We start from the raw sequence: 18996 nt of genomic DNA, 5'->3' as shown, positions 1-18996 counted from the left end.
ACAGCAAAGCCCGAGCCTGAGCGAGACCAGCTCAGACCAGCTTTTGCAGATGTACAAAGTTCGTGACTACTGAGTCAGCCAAGCCAAAGGGCTGCAATATTTGGCAGCATCAGCAGTATTTGACAGCGCAGCAATCGGCTGGTGGTGCTGAAAGGCTCAGCATTCAGGCCATTGTGGGCTTTTTAACGAAAACATAGGTCATTGTAATATTCTGGGCAATTTTGCTGTGTTATATCTCCACATACACATACAGCTGTCTCCTCTGAATGCTCGGGATGCATATGTACAGGTATGTACTAGCATTACAGCTACGTGTTGAGGGGGCTGTGTGCGTGCAGGTATGTATGTGCATATATAGAGACCTGTATACATCTGTATTTATGTATGTTTGGCTGCGTATGTTATATATACTCACATAAATATATTTTAAAGCAGATGCCAAGTGCTATCTAAATAAAACACTCTTAGTCATTTTCTGGCTTCTTTGCTACATATGCTGGAAAGGTTTCTTCTTGCTAATTCAGCAAGAGATTTGTAATATAGCACATAAATCCAGCACAGAAGCCAAGAAAGGTGTTGAACATCTCGAAATAGGCTGTAGCATGTACCCAAGTCCCTGGCATGTCACATCACAGACTGTTCAACTGAGGGACAGCCCCAAATCAGCCTTTCAGCTGGATCATTTCAATTTCCCAGGTCCACTCTATGTCTTTGCAGGTCTCCCGTTGTTTTGTTTGTCCCCCCAAATACAGGGATTGGTAGTGGCTGCTCTGAGCCAAGCAGTGGCCAAATAACGCATGGAAGGCTTGGGTTTCTCATTAACTCCAGAGTTGATATAGTCCCATCTCTCGGAGCACCAGCCAGTTTTGCTGCCTCCATCCCAGCCCTGCTGTCCCTCCTTCCCTGCCCAAGCTCTGACCTCGCTCTGCAGCCCAGGACAGTGACCGCTCCCGGGAGGACAGCGGAGGAGCTGCGGGATGGACAAGAAAAGCAAAATGCAAGCAGAGAAGGTAACCATGGCTCGGTGGTATTTTTGCACTAGAATTTCTGCAGGAGCCCAGCACTGAGCAATGGCATTTATTGCTTGCCAAGACCAAAACCAACAAAAAAAATCCCTTCCCCTAATTAATTGCTCTTTGATGTCTCCATACTGAGCACAGGGGCAAAGGGGTCAAGGGATTATTTTTTCTTTTTAAGAGCTCCATCAGCTCATCGGATAATTTTAACTGTGATGGAAGGAAATAATGCTTGAAACAGCATTGCTGAAAAACAGCGTTTTGGTCATTTTTTCCTAGCTGTTCTGCTTCAGCGGTGCTGCTGACCGTGCACTGGGGATGGGGAAGGGCACGTTGCTGCTGCTGCCTGCGCTGCTGTACCAGGCAGAGCTCCTGCTTGCTGCGAGTACCGGGGCGGGGACGGGCAGCGCAGCAGGGAGACCCCCAGCACACATTGCTCTTTGTGGGGCAACACGATTCTGCCCCGGGGGCCTGATCCTGCCCGCCCCCAGGGGCTTTCCCTTCTCCTTTGGAGACAGCCAAAGCGCCTGTGCTGCTGCAGCAGCATCCCTGGGTGCCACTGTCCCAGCCAGCTGGGCAGCGGGGTCCCTTGGGACAGGGATGGGGTGCAGCCCTCCAGGTTTGGGCAGGGCTAGGACAGTGGGGTGAGGCTGTTCTCTGCTTCCTCCCCCAGCACCTCACGGGAACACTGGTCCTCTCTGTCTTCACTGCGGTATTGGGCTTCTTCCAGTACGGCTACAGCCTGGGTGTCATTAACGCCCCCCAGAAGGTAAGCCAAGCCCCCCAAGCCATGCACGGCCAAGGGACGAGGGCTTCAGGGCAGCCACGGCTGGTTTGTCCCTTGCAGAAGCCCTCAGGAGGGCTCTGTCCCTTCCCAGGCACTATCTCCTGCAGTACAAAGCCCCTGCGATAAGGCAGTAGGGTAAGACAACAGTGAGGGCCCCCTGCTGCCACCCCCGCAGTGAAAGGCACGGGGCTCCGCACATCATGGTGCCATCCCCACTGCAACACAATCCCTGTGCCCAGACCAAGGGATGGCACCTCTCTGCAGGTGCTGAATCCGGACACCATGCTCACCCCATCCCCGGGAGGCAGCATTGGATGAGGGGGGATGCTCTGCGCCTGCCCTCACAGTCCCTCCCTGCTGGGGGTGTGGGTGCTTGGGAGCTGGGGGGGACCCCAAAATTTCACCCCTGTGAAGCCTGTGATGCAAAGCTTTTCCTGGGGCAGAAAAAAGCCCAAAACAGGGGTTCGGGGTGTTTATAGATTTGAGCCGACGGCGTTTTTCCTCTTTGCCCATCACAGGTGATAGAAGCCCACTATGGGCGTGTGTTGGGCATCGCCCCCCTGGACAGACATGCCACCAACGCCTCTGGGGAGGATGGCACCGTCCCCGGCATGGAGCCCTGGGGTGGCACCAAGGGCACGCTCACACCCCCAGCTGACACCGGCGAGGACCTCACCACCTCCCCGCACATCCTCACCATGTACTGGTCCCTCTCCGTCTCCACGTTTGCCGTCGGCGGCATGGTCTCCTCCTTCACCGTGGGGTGGATCGGCGACCAGCTGGGGAGGTGAGGGGACCTTGTGTGCTGTGAGTCGCCTGCCACAGCCCAAGCCTTTTTGTTTGATTTTTCCCCTTGAACCATTTCCTCCCCGTAGAAATACAATTTGTGTTATTTTCCCCAATTTAATGAAAAAAACCCCTCAAACCTCCAAAATACTGTTCCAATGACCACAGAGGTCTGGCTTATTAAAATCCTCAATTATAAATCAGATGTTTTATTGCAACTTTTAGTGCTTCAGACAAGCAGCTGATGAGCAGCCTTGATTAACTTCTCAATTCCCCCCTTTCTTTCCATGGCAAAAGGGAGAGGAGGGCATCTGAATGGAGTTTGCACAGGATGTATAATATACTTTTAGCTACTGTGATTGCACCCCTGCCTGATATTTTTCAGTGCCTACGATCATTATTTTTTCACCTGTAGTGCTGATTAAGTCACTTAGTAGCTCTGGTTGTGTGTTCCGATGGCTGAGAGAGATGCCAGAACGAGCTGTGCTGCTGCTGCCTTGCAGAGTGAAAGCCATGCTGGTGGTGAACGTCCTCTCCATCGTGGGGAACCTCCTCATGGGGCTGGCGAAATTTGGGCCGTCTCACATGCTCATCATCGCTGGGAGAGCAGTCACGGGGCTGTACTGCGGTAAGTCCAAGCAGGGTCAAGCACTGCGAACCAACCCCTTGGTGGGTGCTGGGTGCTCCAAGGCTGCAGTTAAAAGTTTCCTATATTTTTTAATATTTTTTTTAGTTCAGAAGGGGTTTCACAGGTGGGAGTTTCCCTCTTCTCCCTATGTCTGTCCTTCTCAATCAAGGATCTTTCCCAGAAGTATTTGGTTTGGCTCTATCATGAAGTCAGATTATTTTACATATCCTAGAAAGGAGCGAGTCCCTCCTCTGTATCTCAAGGCTCGATCTTGGTGGTGGCTGTTGTAACAGTATGTTAGTAGCCATGCTGTTTAACAGGTTCCCTAGACAACAGTACTATCTAGCAGATAGTATAGGAGCACTGTACATAGAGAGGATAAGATAGTAGGCAAATAATATGGAATTATATTAGAATTAGCTTAGAAATGACAGCTCATGATCACTATTACTGGTATGCAAATACAATACTCCACTCTGAAGGTTCAAGGCAAGTTTTAAGAAAGCTCTTTGCTCTGTGATAACTTCTCCCAGCAGATGATCTCTGCTCCATGCTCATATGTAGGTGTTCCAAGTGTAAAGGCTTCCTGGCTCGGGGCTCTGAATTTGGGGATATCCGAGCACCTTTGCAGGATGCGGGTGGTTCCCAGCCAGGCACAAGGGACTTGGCGGGATGTGGGATGCAGCACATGGGCTCCATCCTCCTTTCCTGTTCGGGAAGCGGTTTCTGCTGGTTGCTGAGCTGTGGTCTAGAAGAGGTGACGCCCGCATGTGCTCGGTGCAGGGCTCTCCTCCGGACTCGTGCCCATGTACGTCAGCGAGGTCTCTCCCACGGCCCTTCGAGGAGCACTGGGGACGTTGCACCAGCTTGCTATCGTCACGGGTATCCTCATCAGCCAGGTAAGAAGGAAAGTGCACAAGTCCAGAGAGGGTATTTCAGAGATTAGGGATACCCCAGTGATAGACTGGGGTGTCACTCCAAAACTGAAGGAGAGTGTGAAGCAATCTGCTCTAATGGGCTTAAACTCCTACCTTGAGTCAGAGGTGTCCTTAACAAAGATGACTTTGTTAAGGACTTATGACTTTTTCATGACTTCTCATGAACTAAAAAGTACTACTGCAAACAATTTCTCCCCTCCCCTGCAAGTTTTTGTACACATCTCATCAGAGTCAGGCTGGATCCTGAACATGAGATCCCTGATATTCAGGTGCTTAAAAATGGCTTCATCAGGGAAGCAGGGAGTCCAACATCCCCATCAGCATTTCCCACCATGGCAGGAGTCCCAGCTACATGGCAGGCTGACATATAAATGTACTGAGAACCAACACATCCAGAAAAACTGAACGTAACCACAAAGTTCATCTAATCTGACTTAGCCAAAGACTATGGACAGACCATGGGGAAAAAAGCTCACAAGGTAGGTCCTGCCAGCTTCACTGGCTGCGGGAATACAAAAAATGCTTTGCAAATTGTGGAAGGAAAAAAGTTGCAAGTACTCACAATCCCTCTGGAACATCTTTTTCAATGCCATAATCACACACTGAAGCAAAGCTCAAGTCAGCCTATTTGCTGAGCCTCTCACTGCGCTGCAGCCCCAGTGCTCAGAATCTGCTGGTTAGCAGCCAGGCAGCTGAGGCATCCCACACTGCGTGGACTTCCATCCAAGCTCTGCACCTTTGTGGGGCTGCTTAGGACATGTATGCCCATAAAAACCCATACCCTAAAAACCCAGGAGAGCAAGGTCTGAGGAGAAAACATTTCATTGGCATGTGTGTATTTGCTGAGCTGTTTACACAATGGTTCTGGCCAGGCACAGGTCTCCTGCTGGTGGCACATCCCAAGGAGGACTGAGTCACCCCAGAGCGGGGAACAGGCTTGCAGAGGTTTGTCCCACAGCACCTGTAAGCCAAAGTCTTGCTCATGACATTTTACGCCATCTGTTCATTCCCTCCTTGTAAATGTGCATCATAACTAAAGAAATCAAATTGTTAGGACTGAGAATTGGTATTTGCTTCTAGTTTTCCTCCAGGTTGTTGCTTCGAAATGCCATAGTGGTCAATCACTTTCTTTTTCTAGGGTGCAAAATAAGCCATTCAAACATGCATCAATTATTCCAGGTCCTCGGCCTAGACTTCCTTCTGGGCAACGACGAGATGTGGCCCCTGCTCCTCGGTCTGTCCGGTGTGGCTGCCCTCCTGCAGTTCTTCCTGCTCTTACTGTGCCCTGAGAGCCCCCGATACCTTTACATCAAACTGGGGAAGGTGGAGGAAGCTAAAAAAAGTAAGACACACGTTCTGGTCTTGTCTGGAATTGTTTTTGTACTATACATAGTATTAAACACAGAAGGAAAAGCCCGGCTGAGGGCTCACCCATGTAACTGGGTATAGTTGCTCCATCCCACGCAGCACATTTGCACGAGGGATTTTGGACACCTGCATATAGTCACTGCCTAAGGCATGCTTGCTTCTACATTGCTGCGGGTGGTGTGAGCCTTAGCATGTTACTCCTTTCCATCAGAGAGATTGCATCTAGCAGATGCCACCCCCAAAAACCCATTCAGTTGGAAGGAATTTCAACCAGGTGTAAAAATGACATCTTCTGGGAGACAGCTGACCTCTCTATCTGTGGTGCTATTTGCAACTACACAGCAATCCCATAGCAGTTACTGCAACCACTTATACATGTTCCAGCGTGGCCCTCCTTAGCTGGTTCCAGCCATCTCTACAAAGAGTAAGAGCAGTCAATGGTAGGACACAGCTGAAACTGAGGTGAGAACCCAGGATCGAGTAAAACAGAGTACATCCACATGCTTGGGGGCAGAGTTGCATGCCCATGCTCTGAGCTGCTGAAGTATAAATTAGCTCTGGACCAGAAACTATTGAGATATGTTTGCATGGGACTAATAAGCATTGCTGAGGGATGAGGCTTGAGCGTGGTGTCTCAGGGCTTTCGTAGAACTAATGTGCTGCTGCTCCTTGCCAAGCAGACACACCTTTGATCCTTGATGTGCCAGAGGAGTTCTCAGAGCAAGAGGACACTACTGTCCATGTGGTTGGCTTACCCTGAGTCTTGGCTAGAGAGATTCTTGTCCTTACTCTACTCCTTATCTACCATTGAAAATAAAATGTCAATCTTTTTTTTCTTAAGGTTTGAAAAGGCTCAGAGGAAACTGTGACCCGATGAAAGAGATTGCTGAGATGGAAAAGGAAAAGCAAGAAGCTGCTAGTGAAAAGAAAGTCTCCATAAGACAGCTTTTCACCTCTTCAAAGTACAGGCAGGCTGTCATCGTGGCGCTGATGGTGCAAGTATCTCAACAGTTCTCAGGAATCAACGCGGTGAGTCTCCCAAAAACATTTGTCTTTAAAGAAATCCACACTGAGCATGAAAAGGCAATGCTGGCTCTCTCCAAGCCATGCAGAGGTGAAGAGAAGGCTTTCCCGTGAGTGCAGTAGGCTCCTTGGCCACTGTCATCGGTATTGAAGGTGGACGTCACCACCAAGCCAGGCTGCGGGAGGGCAGGAGCGGAGAAGGGTGCGAGGGAGTTCAGCACAAAACCAGCTGGTACGCCCGGTCCATGCTGAGCTCTCCCGTGACCCTCCACCTACCTGAGTTCGTCAGCAGTTTGTTCTCTTTAATGACTACATGCTCACCCCAGGAACCACAGAATCACTATCTTCTAGCTATTTTTAGCTAAACAGTTTTTGCATCACCTCCTGGGATACCAGAAATCACCATTTACACCCAGGACCATAGAGCCTCCTTTGCAAAATCGGCTAAGACTCAAATTCTTGAAAGTCTGGTGGCAACTTTACAAAGGTTGAGGCCTCTGTCCCACCAGCTTTCAAAACTCTAAGAGCATTTCTGCATTGCAAGGTGGAGCAGCACGCGGGGATGCCCAGCCTCGCGGGGCTGAGCCAGGGATGAGCAGCCCCACGGAGCCCAGCTGCCGCGGCTCGAGGCCATGCCCAGCCCCATCCACCAGCCACGGGGTCAGCCACCCATTTACCTCCTGCCCTTAACTTCCACCAGGTAGGAATTGCCTTATTCTTGGAGAGAAGGGAGAAATTTGAGTCATTCCAGCATAGCAAGAATATTTTAAAATTCATATAAAACTCGGTCATATTAAGGTATTTGTGTCCAGCGCTCAGTGCTGGTGATCTGGTTTTCAAGATTAAACATGGGACTACATGGAAGAAAACAGTTTTAAATGTGCAAATGCAGTAGCTCAGGAGGAGAATTTCAATGGGATTTTTAACTCCCTCGGGCTCCTTTGAAAGTTTCAGCTTTAATTATTATAACAAGCCATTAAAAGTTGAAAAACTAATCATAATTAAATTACTTCACATCTCAGCCAAGCAAGTGCAACTCTTCCCTCAAGAGAACAAAAAGTTCCACCAGCCCTGTTGCCTAATCCTTCATCCTAATGTATTTTGATAGATATTTTACTACTCTACAAACATTTTTGAGAGAGCTGGAGTTGACCAACCAGTTTACGCAACCATTGGTGTTGGAGTGGTGAACACAGTCTTCACTGTTATCTCCGTAAGTAAATATTTCTGCCCCCTAGACTACAAAAACACATAAGCTACAATGTGGTTTTGAAACATGAGTTTATCCTGGAGCTGGGGCTGGGATTTGCAGTTTTGCAGGGCTGACCCTGCCCACCTTACAGGAAAAATCATTCCCTAGGCAAGTGTCATTTGAAAAATCAAGCCTTGAAATACAGCCCGTTGCTATCAAACAGCACTGCTAAATGCCTCATGAGTGAAAACTGCATCACCGTGTTCAGAGAAGCTCTGGCAGCTCAGTATTTCCCCCCAAAATAAAAGTTGCCTTTGAGATTGAAATCTTGTGGGTCCTGTTCCCCTCGGGGAGAAGGCAGGGGATTGGGGTTGCGATGGGGAAGCCAGCAGCTCACAATCTCCCTCTTACCTGTTATCTTTCAAATTGTTTTCTGCATGTACATAGCACCAGCATGAGTGATATCCAAAGGCTATTCCACAGTAATAAAAGTAATCTAGCACCTATCCTCATCGTATCTATTCAGTACTCTGCAGCAATAAAAGGATGGTTCTGTTTTCACAGCCTTTCCCTTCGTTTGTCTCTCTCCTGAGAGTATTAACACAATTCCTATCAGCAGGCAATTATTTTTTTTAATGTGGCCATTAATATAAGAAGATCAGGAAATGCCAAGCCCATTTCCCTCACATCTCTAGAGAGACTTAGGGAGCAAAGGACTTCCACCCACCACAAAGCAGGACTAGCTGCAAGGTAGAAATACACAGCCCTAAGAGATCTTAGTCCAGCGTGCATGAGATAGGAGGTCTTGGGGTGAACCTGCCATCACAGGTCCCGTACAGAGGAGAAAATGTGATGTTTATTGTGAAATAAGGCACGAAGGCATGCGGCTGAAAGAGGTCTTTCTCCAGCTTGGAGGCTCTCCTGCAATTCGATCTCCACCCCGGGGCTGTGGTACTTGCAGCCTCGGGCATTTGCTCTTTGCTTCTTTTGGCCATGAACCATGAGCACTTAAAAATTACCTGCATTTGTCAATAAATGACAGACCCTGATCAAAAGGCAGAAGCACTGACAGCCGGGTGGACCTTGGCAAGGGGAGAAGGGAGCACAGAGGCTCACCCTCTGCAACTTCACGAGTTAGCAGGATGAACTGCCTCCAGCAAAACAGATGGTCTCTTGGAAGCATAAATCACTTGTTGTAATGGCAGGAAAAGTTGAGCTGATGGCCAAAGGTGTCCTTTCGAGCAGAGGGAAGGAGCAGGCAGCCTCAGAGGCTAGTGCACGGTATCTTAGGGCAGGCCAGATGCACTGTCCTCTGGAGTTACCTACATCTCCCCATTAGGTGAAGTGATTGGTACAGACTTAGATGTCAAAAGTTGGGTGAGATGACTGGAGTCCACCAAGAGGAGTTGAGAAGGAACAAACTAAGCCTTGTGGCTACCAGGGAAGCAAAAGGAGTCTGAGAGCAACTGGAGGAAAAATCCTGACTCCAGCTGCTACACAACTATCCCTGCCCTAAGACAGGCAAGGTGCAACGGCCTGTGATGTGACTTGAATCATGCTACATTTTGAAGGCTGCTTCCAAACTAATGCAGACCTAGTAAGTTTATTCTTCCTGAAAAAAAAAAAACAAAACGAAAAAAAGAACAGAAAAAAGTCCATAGTCAGCAATACATGCGTAGGAGCGGTGGGAAGTCTTGAGAGCTTGGAAATGCATGAGCTCTGAGTATATGTGGTTTTGCCTTGCCCTCGGCAGGGTGGCTGCTCAGTCTGGCCCCCTAACAGCCACCAGCAGAGTTTCTGACACTTGGAAACCAGCACATAAATCTCTACCACAAGAGTTAAAAGAGCAGGCTTGTGGTGTCATAGTGGTAACAGTTTGCTCATTGCTAATGGACCTGATCGAACCTCCTGAGAGCTTCAGTGCTGGAGACTGAGCTGCTGCACGTGTTTCTACAGGTCTTTCTGGTGGAGAAGGCGGGCAGGCGGTCCCTGTTCCTGGCTGGTTTGATGGGCATGTTAATAAGCGCCGTGGCCATGACAGTTGGACTTGTGCTCCTGGTAAGGATTTCTCTCCATTTTTTTCTCCATGGTTTGCAAACAAGAGAACACAAACCACCCTTTAAAGTGAATGTTTTGCATTTTCATCTCAAAGAAGTTCAGAAAACGTTTGTCCTTAGAAGGGACACTTCAAAGTGGCCATAGCTGGAGCCATCTCTGGTTACAGCAGTGCCTGAGGACATTGCGCTTTTTGGCCCCTGAGATACCCCAATGCTGCTAGAAAGGACATGTGTCCCCTGTCCTCTCCCTGAGCCTGCTGACAACCTCAGCTCCTTACACAGCAACTGTGCTATTCCCACGGCATAATCTCATGCCTGCTAAGAAAACCCAGGGCATACCTTCACGCGCAAACAGTGTGTGCCCTAAACCCTCAACCTGCATCTCCCTGGCTCGGTGCAGGGATGCTAGACTAGCATCTTGTCATAAAAAAAGGGACAAATTATTCCTCTGATACCCAGGAGAGGGGTCAGGCTGTGAGACAAGGGGCAAAACAGGCAGAGGATGGAGCCAGCCCCCATCAAAGTCAGTCCAAACCACTGGTGCAAGCCCCTGTCAAGATGTAAAACCAAATAAGGGGTGGCCTCCTTTACTGAACACCCTGGTTATTAAAGACAACACCATTTTGCCTCTTCCTGGCCATGCTGCAGGCAAGGAGAGGGCTCAAAGGTTCAGCTGAGCCGATAGCTGTGAGCTCAAACATCTCTCTGCAAGCGGCAACGCTAGCACCACACACCCAGCCAGCACCCGACACAAGAGTTTAAAGCTTTAATTATTCATGTCCAGCCTCCACTTGTCTGAATAGAAAGAAATTTCTGAAAAAGAAGGCTAATTAAAGTAATTAGAGATAATTAATGAGAGTCATGTTGGGACTGTAACACCGAGTGCACCCTCTTGCAGAGCCAGTTTGCCTGGATGAGCTATGTCAGCATGGTCGCGATCTTCCTCTTCGTCATCTTCTTTGAAGTTGGGCCTGGGCCTATCCCCTGGTTTATCGTAGCCGAACTGTTCAGCCAAGGCCCGCGCCCCGCCGCCATCGCCATCGCCGGCTTCTGCAACTGGGCCTGCAACTTCATCGTGGGAATGTGTTTCCAGTACATAGCGGTAAGAAATCCCTCTAAAACCATACAAATAAGTGACTGGCACAACCTCACTGCTGGGCTCCCAAAGCAGCCCAGCGGGATGTGGACATGCCTCCCAGATTTCCATCCCCAAGCCCCACTGGGCACCTTGACCACCCAGGGTAAGAAGGGGAAGCCACCCCTGTGGTGCTGATGGTGGTGTCCCCTGTTCTCACTTCCCCCACTGCAGGATCTGTGCGGACCATACGTGTTTGTGATCTTTGCGGCTCTGCTTCTAGTCTTCTTTCTGTTTGCATACTTCAAAGTACCGGAGACGAAAGGAAAGTCCTTTGAGGAGATCGCGGCTGTATTCCGCCGCAAGAAGCTCCTGCACAAAGCCATGACTGAGCTGGAAAACCTGCGAGGCAGCGAGGAGGCATAGACATCGCCACGCACCCAGAAAGGAGGGACTGGGCATGGACCTCCTTCAGGCACTGCAGGAAGAACGTTGAGCAAAAGTCTAATTTCACAAAAACTTTGCAGCTGGCAGACCAGAAGGACCCATTCGTCAGGTGCCTTCTGGCTGCTGAGGCTCACACCTCCAAGCCACAGGTGGTAACCTGGCATTTTACTCTGAAATACTCGGTACAACTGGGCTGCAGGAAGAGCCAGGGAAGGACAGGAGGAATATGTTACAAGTGTGTCTCCGTGCCCCACCGGTAAAGCCCGGTGAGACAATGATCTTACTAGTTGGCAAAGCATTACATTGAGCAGGGTCATCACTCAGCTGGAATGAAGGGAAGAGGGGTTGGCTGATGCTGTAGCCTCATGCTTTCACCTTTTTGTCCCATGCTTGCTGCTGCTTTCTGCTGAGTGATCTCATGACTTGAGAATGCAGTTGTGCCACCAGCACACAGCACTGATCACCTGAGGCGCTAAGGAAAACAGACTGAGCAAACTCCCCCTTACTCTTGCCTGTGCAGAGGAAGGAGGTGGATCCCACCTGAATCGGTTGGGATGCACCTGGCTTTCTTTGCTATCCGTGCATTAGGGAAATGCTGTCCAATCTCAAAAGGATTTCTCTAGGTCACAACATTTTTTAAGAGAATCTTAGAAACTCTGGCTGGGCTGATGTGCATTTTTCTTCTTTTGTTTCAGCCAGACTATTTACTTCCTCTTTCCTCCTAGGAAGCCTTTCCTCCCTCCTTTATCCCTGCTGCAGCACAAGATACGGCACATCATTGACCACACAATGGGCCCAGGCACTCCGGGCCCCCAGGTCAGGAGACTCAAGTCCTGCTGCCATCCCCTCCCATGGTGTGACCATCACCAGGTCACCCCCCTCACTGCCCCTCCTTCCCCACCCTCTGTGTCTGCCTTCCCTTCCTTTTGTACAATGCTTAGACCCACAGGCTCCAGCTTCAGCTGAGGCCTCAGGCTGCCCGTATGGTAACAATTAATGATAACCCAAAGGGGAAATGGGTATTGCAGCATTAACTGGAAGGTGCCCCACTGATCCGACCCCCACTTTGCACCACTTAGGGTTTTGCTGGCTGAATGTGCTTCAGCCAAGACAGTGTGCAAGCAGGAGGTTGTGTTGTTTCTATAGCCTTGTTTGTGCTCGTTTTGCTTCTTTATGAGATACTTTTATGTGACAAAATCAAACTGCAAGGATTTTTCTTCCTTTTTGGGGGGATACGTTGGAATCATTGTAAAAGCCTGCTCTCGTTTGCTTGATTTTTAAGATTTACATGTTCCTTGTTGTGATACCAGGTTACTTTCTAGCAACTTTCTCAGGATAGAAACCCATTATTTATTTAGAGATGAAACACCAGCACTGCTTGGTCGCTGTGAGCTCATCGCAACTGCCAGTGAAACAGTGACCATAACATAACAGAGGATCAAGCATAATGAAAAGCATGAGAATAGATGGGCCAAGGAGGATCATAGGCTGCTGCTATGGGTTTGGTTTTAGGGAAGGTTCATGCTCCTTTCCATGTGCCTGAACTTCTTTCCTTTGTAGACTTAGTACTCTCTTGGTATTAAGACCTTAAAGCAAATTCTGGTCCGTTCCAAGTGGCTGGAAGTGTAGCCACGAGGTGCACTGGGACAAGTGTCTGGCCCTGCTATATGCACTGAAGCAGTAAGATTTCACCAAAGGCTTTCCTGGAGTGACTGCTGGGATTTAACTAAAGGAGAACTGGGTCAATGCTGTCATGCGCTACATCAGCAGGGGACCTGGGACTGACACGGGGCATGCAGGGCGTGTGGGAACCAGGGCCCAGGCTGCAGCGCACAGAATAGAGCAGCGGAGCTGGGGCGCAGGCTCTGGGTCGAACCGTCAGTCTGTGTGCTGCAAACAGGTCTCCCCAGGTGAGACTAGCTAAGACGGCAGGCTCAGAAGCTCTCCATGGTGTCTACTGCAGTTAGTTAAATATTATAATGGATTGTCTGAATGTAAAAAAAGGAAAGAAAAAAAGAGATGGGTTCTTGCTTTCAGTAATGTTATCAATGTCTGTTACATAAAAGTGACAATGAACAACATCTACGGCATGTGTTGGCTTGCGCTGTTGGGTTTTTTTCTCCCTCTGTACATCTCAGACGTATGTCCAACTCCAGATGGGAGGTATTTTCCTGGCAGGGCACATTTGCTTCATGGGTGGTAATTGCTGTGCAAACCCTCAGCTAAATCCCTTTGAAATGGATGGTCCAGAAGTGAGACTGCAGGGTTGGGAAGCAGCCCTGGAGCCGGTGGGAGCTGGCTCTGTGTTGGGATGAACCCTCACTGGAGGTGTGCCAGCATCTAACCCCAGCTGTCCCAACCACCCACCTGTAAAAGCCCCCTGTAAAGCACACCTCTGCTTGCATGGACACTCGTGCAGCTTAAAACTTGGTGCTGGGGCCTCTCTAGGCACGATAGGCAGGAGGAGCATTTGGGGCGCCATGGGGTTCAAAGCAGATTTGCCCCTGCTCTGAGGGCAGAGCCAGCCTAGGTTCCCTTCAGGAACAGGAGGATGAGACAGCAGAGGCAGGGTGGCAGTGAGGGCGCTGGTACCAGGGTCCTGGACATCCCCACTCGGTCCTTCTGAGCCGGCCCGTCTGTACAAACAGAACAGCTGGAACTATGGCTGCACAACGGCTGTACAGGTGGTTAATATATACAGGTGAGAAAGGCTGTTCAAAACTGCTTCCCTCAACTTCTGCTGAGCTTCATCCTAATGCCTGAGGGTCATCAGCCAGTGACACTGCAGTAACTCAGCAGTGAGGGGTCATTTATTTAGCAACACTCTGAGCAGCCAGTCTTTGTTTTCCTGTGTGTTACTAGGTGAATGATAATAGAAAGCCTGATCCGATTACTGTAGTGCAGCACATACATTAGTTTAACAAAGGCCACAACACTAACATTACCCATAGTTATATTCCTGAACTTCCCAGAAGATCTACCTGGGGGTTTAGAGGCCCTTAAATAAAATGACTCTGTAAGAACCAGTTGTCAGCTGAAAGCTATGCGTACATTTAATCAGACTTTCTCTCCTCATTTCATCCCACACCTCTGTGAAGCTTTTGGCTGAGCTATAGTAAAGACCACGTAGCTTGAAGCAGGAGTCTCAGAGCTAGCAGACTTCACATGCCAATAATTGATTTTTTTCCCGGTTTGCTGCCAGCATGCTGTGAATCCTGCTGGCTAACAAGGCACACCCTGCGCTTGGTCCGTGCCGAGTTTCAGGTTGTGCTTCCTTGCAGCAGCTGCTGCATATAAGGGAAGTCAGTCTTCTCCTTCCAGGTTGGGACCCTCTCTGACCTTCTCAGGCCGTAACTGGACAACGTGCCTTCATGCATTTTACTACTATCATTTCATGTATTTGTATATTCCCCCGGAGATGATGCTTCGCTCATCCCAGGATGTTTCCAATCAATTCTGCCAATGGTTGCAGTGGGGCAGGCTGCAGCCTGGGACAGGATGTGCAGAGCTCGGCGCTGCTGAAGGCTGCAGCAACCCCTGCCCTCACCAGGGCTGCGGTGGAAGGATCAAGCTGATACGCTGTCCTGAACTACCACAAGTGCACTTTTAGCATGTATGACGATGCAGGAAGGGGTCATACGAGTTGGTTAAATCTGCAGATATGTTTACTTTTGTCTTGTCACATCAGGCTGGTAATTAGAACTGTACACTTTATCTGTCCTTGCTACATGCAAGTTCCAGTTAAAACTTGTTCTTGAGACACAGCTAGTTGAATCATTATTTTTATCTCTCAGCGTTACAGTTTTACTAAGTTGCTAATCATTAAGAAAATTTAAAAGGCTGAGTCATACTTATTAGCTAAATGGTTGTTACACTTTAGTTAACATGGGAAATATGTTCCCATACTGTGGCTGGCTAATAACGCCATATAATTAATAATCCCTGAGAAAGCATCTTGTCAGCCAGAGCTTTGACAGTGTTTTCCTAATGTGCTGAGATGACAGCCATTAAGACTTTTCTGTTGTCAGATAAATGGCTAACGATATCTAGTTTCCCACTCTCTAGGCATAATTTTAAAATTAGTTTGCCTTCCCTAATCCAATAAACTCAGGACATTTGGCCCCATTAACACTTTCCACACTAATTTATCACAGATTTTTCTGCCTCACTTCAACTTGTTTTTCATCACTGAGAAGTGCTACCCTCCATCTCCTGAGTCAAACAGCTGATGAGGATGAAGCTGAATCAGGTACTACATATGCAGGGACCAAGCCTTTGAGGTACGATGCGTTTTCTGAGGTGCTCAATGTCCTTATCTTTCACTGAAATCTATGGGACCTGAGGAATTACAAGGCAGGATGTCAGGTCTGGATCCAGCAGCACATGTAAGCATGAGATTTAATTTAAGGTAACTGAGCCTACGCTCAAGCATTTCACTAAATCCTGAAGCAACACTGGCAAATTTTACCCAGAGGCACAGCCTGACACAGCTGTGCTGAAAGGGAAAGAATTTCCTCCCCAGCAGGGTAGCAATAGATCCTGGCTGTAGATCAGCAGTCACTAAACTTTACAGGCTGTAGGTATAACTGCAAGCCTGAGGCTTGGGCAGTGCCTTGTGGTTTTGCCCCCCTGTATTCTGTTCAGGAGAGAGTGGCTCTCGTGACTATGAAAAGCATCAGGGGCCCCCAAGTCATGGGTGGGATATCACTGTTCCAGCACCATTGCAGCCCCAGGAGGAGGGAACAGCCAGAGTTACTATGTGTTTTCTCTCTTCCTAGTGGGAGTTACGGGTGGCTCCCACTAGCTCAATGTCCCTGCAGTGTCACCGCTTGCCTCTGATCTCCAGTGTGGGCCCAGGGTAATTCCCTGGGTAATTCAGACAGTGCGGCTGTCTGCGCACACCTCATTTGACCATATTTGTCTGGCTGGGCTGTTGTGTGGACCACCGAAGAGGTAAGGGTGACCACGGAGCAGGCAGAGGCAGTACTGTGGTAGTTTTTAAGCGTCCTGGGGCACGCAGCCCCTAATAATTGTCGGAACCATCCAGAATCCCTTTCTCAAGGCTGATGCAAATGCAAGGTGAGTCACTGGCACTGCATTCATTCTTTGTAGGAACCAGACGGTGAACAGCAGGGTTAAAGCAGTGCTTGGAGCACAGTGGGTGCCTATGGCAAGGTCACTGCAGAGGCTCTTTAATTAGGTTCACGCTACATGGAGAAATTGTATGCAGGAGCTCAGAGGGTCTGCTAGGCATGGCACTGGCCTATGGAGGTGGGGATCATTGGTCCCCAGCCTCTCTTACGTCCTGCTGCTCAAGGCTGTGCCCAGAAGCCAGTGTGAACCCTCACCCCCAACAGTCAGGACATGTCGGTGGGATCCCAGGTAAGACAGCTCAGCAGTTGAGAGACGCTTCCTCAAGTTGGAACAGGTTTGTTTACACTGCTTTGCTCGTGACCCATTATTTCTAATCTTGTGACCTGAACCAAGTTGTGCTGAATGAGCCTCCCTCTGCTTTCCTGTGGTGCTCACCCAGCGTCGAGGGGAGCAAGGCTGCGTAAACTGCTCACCGCTGCTCTGCAACTGGCCTTCTCTCAGCTAGCCTGCAGGGCTTTCAGCACCCTCTTCTGTCTTCCAAGCACCGAGGCCTCCACCTTTGATGTCCCAGGACAGTGCTGCCCCCCTTGATGTTCCCCAGAGAGATTTCTCCCAGAAGCTAGCGATGCACCAGGCAAGTAGCTGGAGTGAGGAGGCAGCGTAAGCTAGGCTGCACCCACGGCTTGTGTTGGTGTAAACACCACCTCCTGCATTCTGGTGGGTTTGCTGGAAACAAGGTGTGATGTTTACCCCAGTGCTGGCTGAAATGCATCCTCTCGAGGCAAGGCTTTAATGAGGTGCTTTAAGGTGTCAGACATTTCTCCAGAACATAACTGAGAACAGATACAACTTGCTCACTTTAAACCTTCCAAAAGTTTTCTAACCCCAACCATTTCTGCAAAGCAATTCATATGAACTTAGATAGCAGAACCTGAGCTTGGTAACATACTGAGTCTACTCAAAATAAGTGTGTGTGATCCAGCTGTGCAACGCTCTACACACACATGAATAAAAAGAAACACATTTAAATGTGAAAGGCCATGGTATTTACAAATATGCTTTGAAATCAAATTGCTTTTGTTGTATAGAAAAGTGGGATAATCACATTAGTACTATCAAGAAACACACTTCAGAAAATAAACGTTGATCCGGACAAAGGAATGATGCCTGCAAGCAATGACTGACGGAGCTGATTTCCAAGTTTTTTACTGAACCTCTGATAAAGGCTGCCTTGGAGTATTTGTTTTGTGTCTCAAAAATAAATATCATCTACAGCTGCACTTCAGCAAGACTTGGTTTAGTACGGAAGATCTCTCAAGTCATCCAAAATGAATCTGTTAATTGTGGAAAATCAACCAAATTTATAATCTGATACTTGAGACAAGAAATTATCATTAGTGCTTAGCCCCAGGCTGCCCTGGTTTGGGCTCAGAACAGTTGGTAGTTCTCTCACAAAGTATTTTATGAAAAGAAAAAAGCCATAGAGCATGTGCAACTAGTCATACATTTGCAGGTAAACAAACACACACTGCACATGTAAAAACACTTAACAGAATGCCCCAGACTCCGCTTATCAACTGACACAGAAGAAAAACGGGCAGTTCCCCAGGGTAATGCGTATCATCTCTAGGGTGGGCTGGGTGAGGCAGCATCCACTGAAAACCCCTGTAACAGAAGAGAGCCAGCGTCTGGACCTGCTGGAGCATTATAAAGGGGTCCTGTGTAAATGAAAGCCAAACCTATCTCCATGGTACATGCTGTACAATTTGGAGTGGGATCTGTGTAACCAAGGGCAGGACCACAGGCAAACAGATCACACAAATTACCATGAATTAAATAAAAGATCCCTTAGAAACCATTTTAAAATGTGACTTTAAAACTGGCTCCTGTAGCCACCCATTGGAACAGAGACAATAAACTCAGGATCTTGGGGCAGAAAACATAGGACAGCACGCTGCAGCCCACAGTGCTGACAGCAGAGGCCAGCTCTGACAGTGCTGCCGCACACACCTCCAAATTTCTGCATTTTACCGTTTGTCTGGTGTTTAAAGTAGGTGATCTGTCTGGCACCAGGCAGGGCCAGGCCCCATCCACTGGCAGCTCCACAGAATGGTCTTCAGGTGAATTCAGTGAATTTGGTCAAACAGCTGAAGGCATTACGGCATCTGCCTTGAAGAGTTTTAACAGAAATAACCATTTGGCCTCATTTTGCTCAGGATCCATCTGTCTGGCCTGCTGGCTACATTCATCACCACACACCTCTCCTCAGACAGCGCAGGGGGCGGATGCCGGAGGCTAACGAGGGCTGCGCCGTTAGCGGTGCAGCTAAGGGGCAGGGCGTGGAGCCATCCGAGTCTCATGTCCATTAACGAAAACAAGCTTTCACCATGGCTCCCAGGCAGTTTCAGGCCCTTTTGACTGATTACTGTGCACTTGCAAAACGCTCGTTTCTGATTACTCCGACAGGGGAAACATTAAGCGGACAAATGAGTTTTGTGTTGACAGGTAACCGCATCTCACGAGGCAGCCCTATCCCGCCGGGCCGCAGCAACACCCACGTCTTCTCCAATTCGTTTAAAACCTAC

The 18996-nt window shown here is 48.8% G+C and overlaps 1 protein-coding gene across 1 annotated transcript; it reads left to right on the top strand.

Moving 5' to 3' along the window:
- The first annotated feature begins 977 nt into the window (after window positions 1-977).
- On the top strand, window positions 978-11296 carry SLC2A2 (solute carrier family 2 (facilitated glucose transporter), member 2). Its single transcript, XM_009333578.1, has 11 exons — window positions 978-1010; window positions 1690-1785; window positions 2322-2590; window positions 3093-3217; window positions 4001-4116; window positions 5335-5497; window positions 6365-6552; window positions 7655-7759; window positions 9695-9796; window positions 10694-10897; window positions 11105-11296. The coding sequence occupies exons 1-11, from the start codon at window positions 978-980 to the stop codon at window positions 11294-11296; spliced, it is 1593 nt and encodes a 530-aa protein (XP_009331853.1).
- The last annotated feature ends 7700 nt before the right edge of the window (window positions 11297-18996 follow it).

The sequence above is a fragment of the Pygoscelis adeliae genome, unplaced genomic scaffold (genome assembly GCF_000699105.1).
Source record: "Pygoscelis adeliae isolate BGI_AS28 unplaced genomic scaffold, ASM69910v1 Scaffold220, whole genome shotgun sequence".
Classification (NCBI taxonomy): Eukaryota; Metazoa; Chordata; class Aves; order Sphenisciformes; family Spheniscidae; genus Pygoscelis; species Pygoscelis adeliae.
This window is presented reverse-complemented; position numbering and strand designations above follow the sequence as displayed.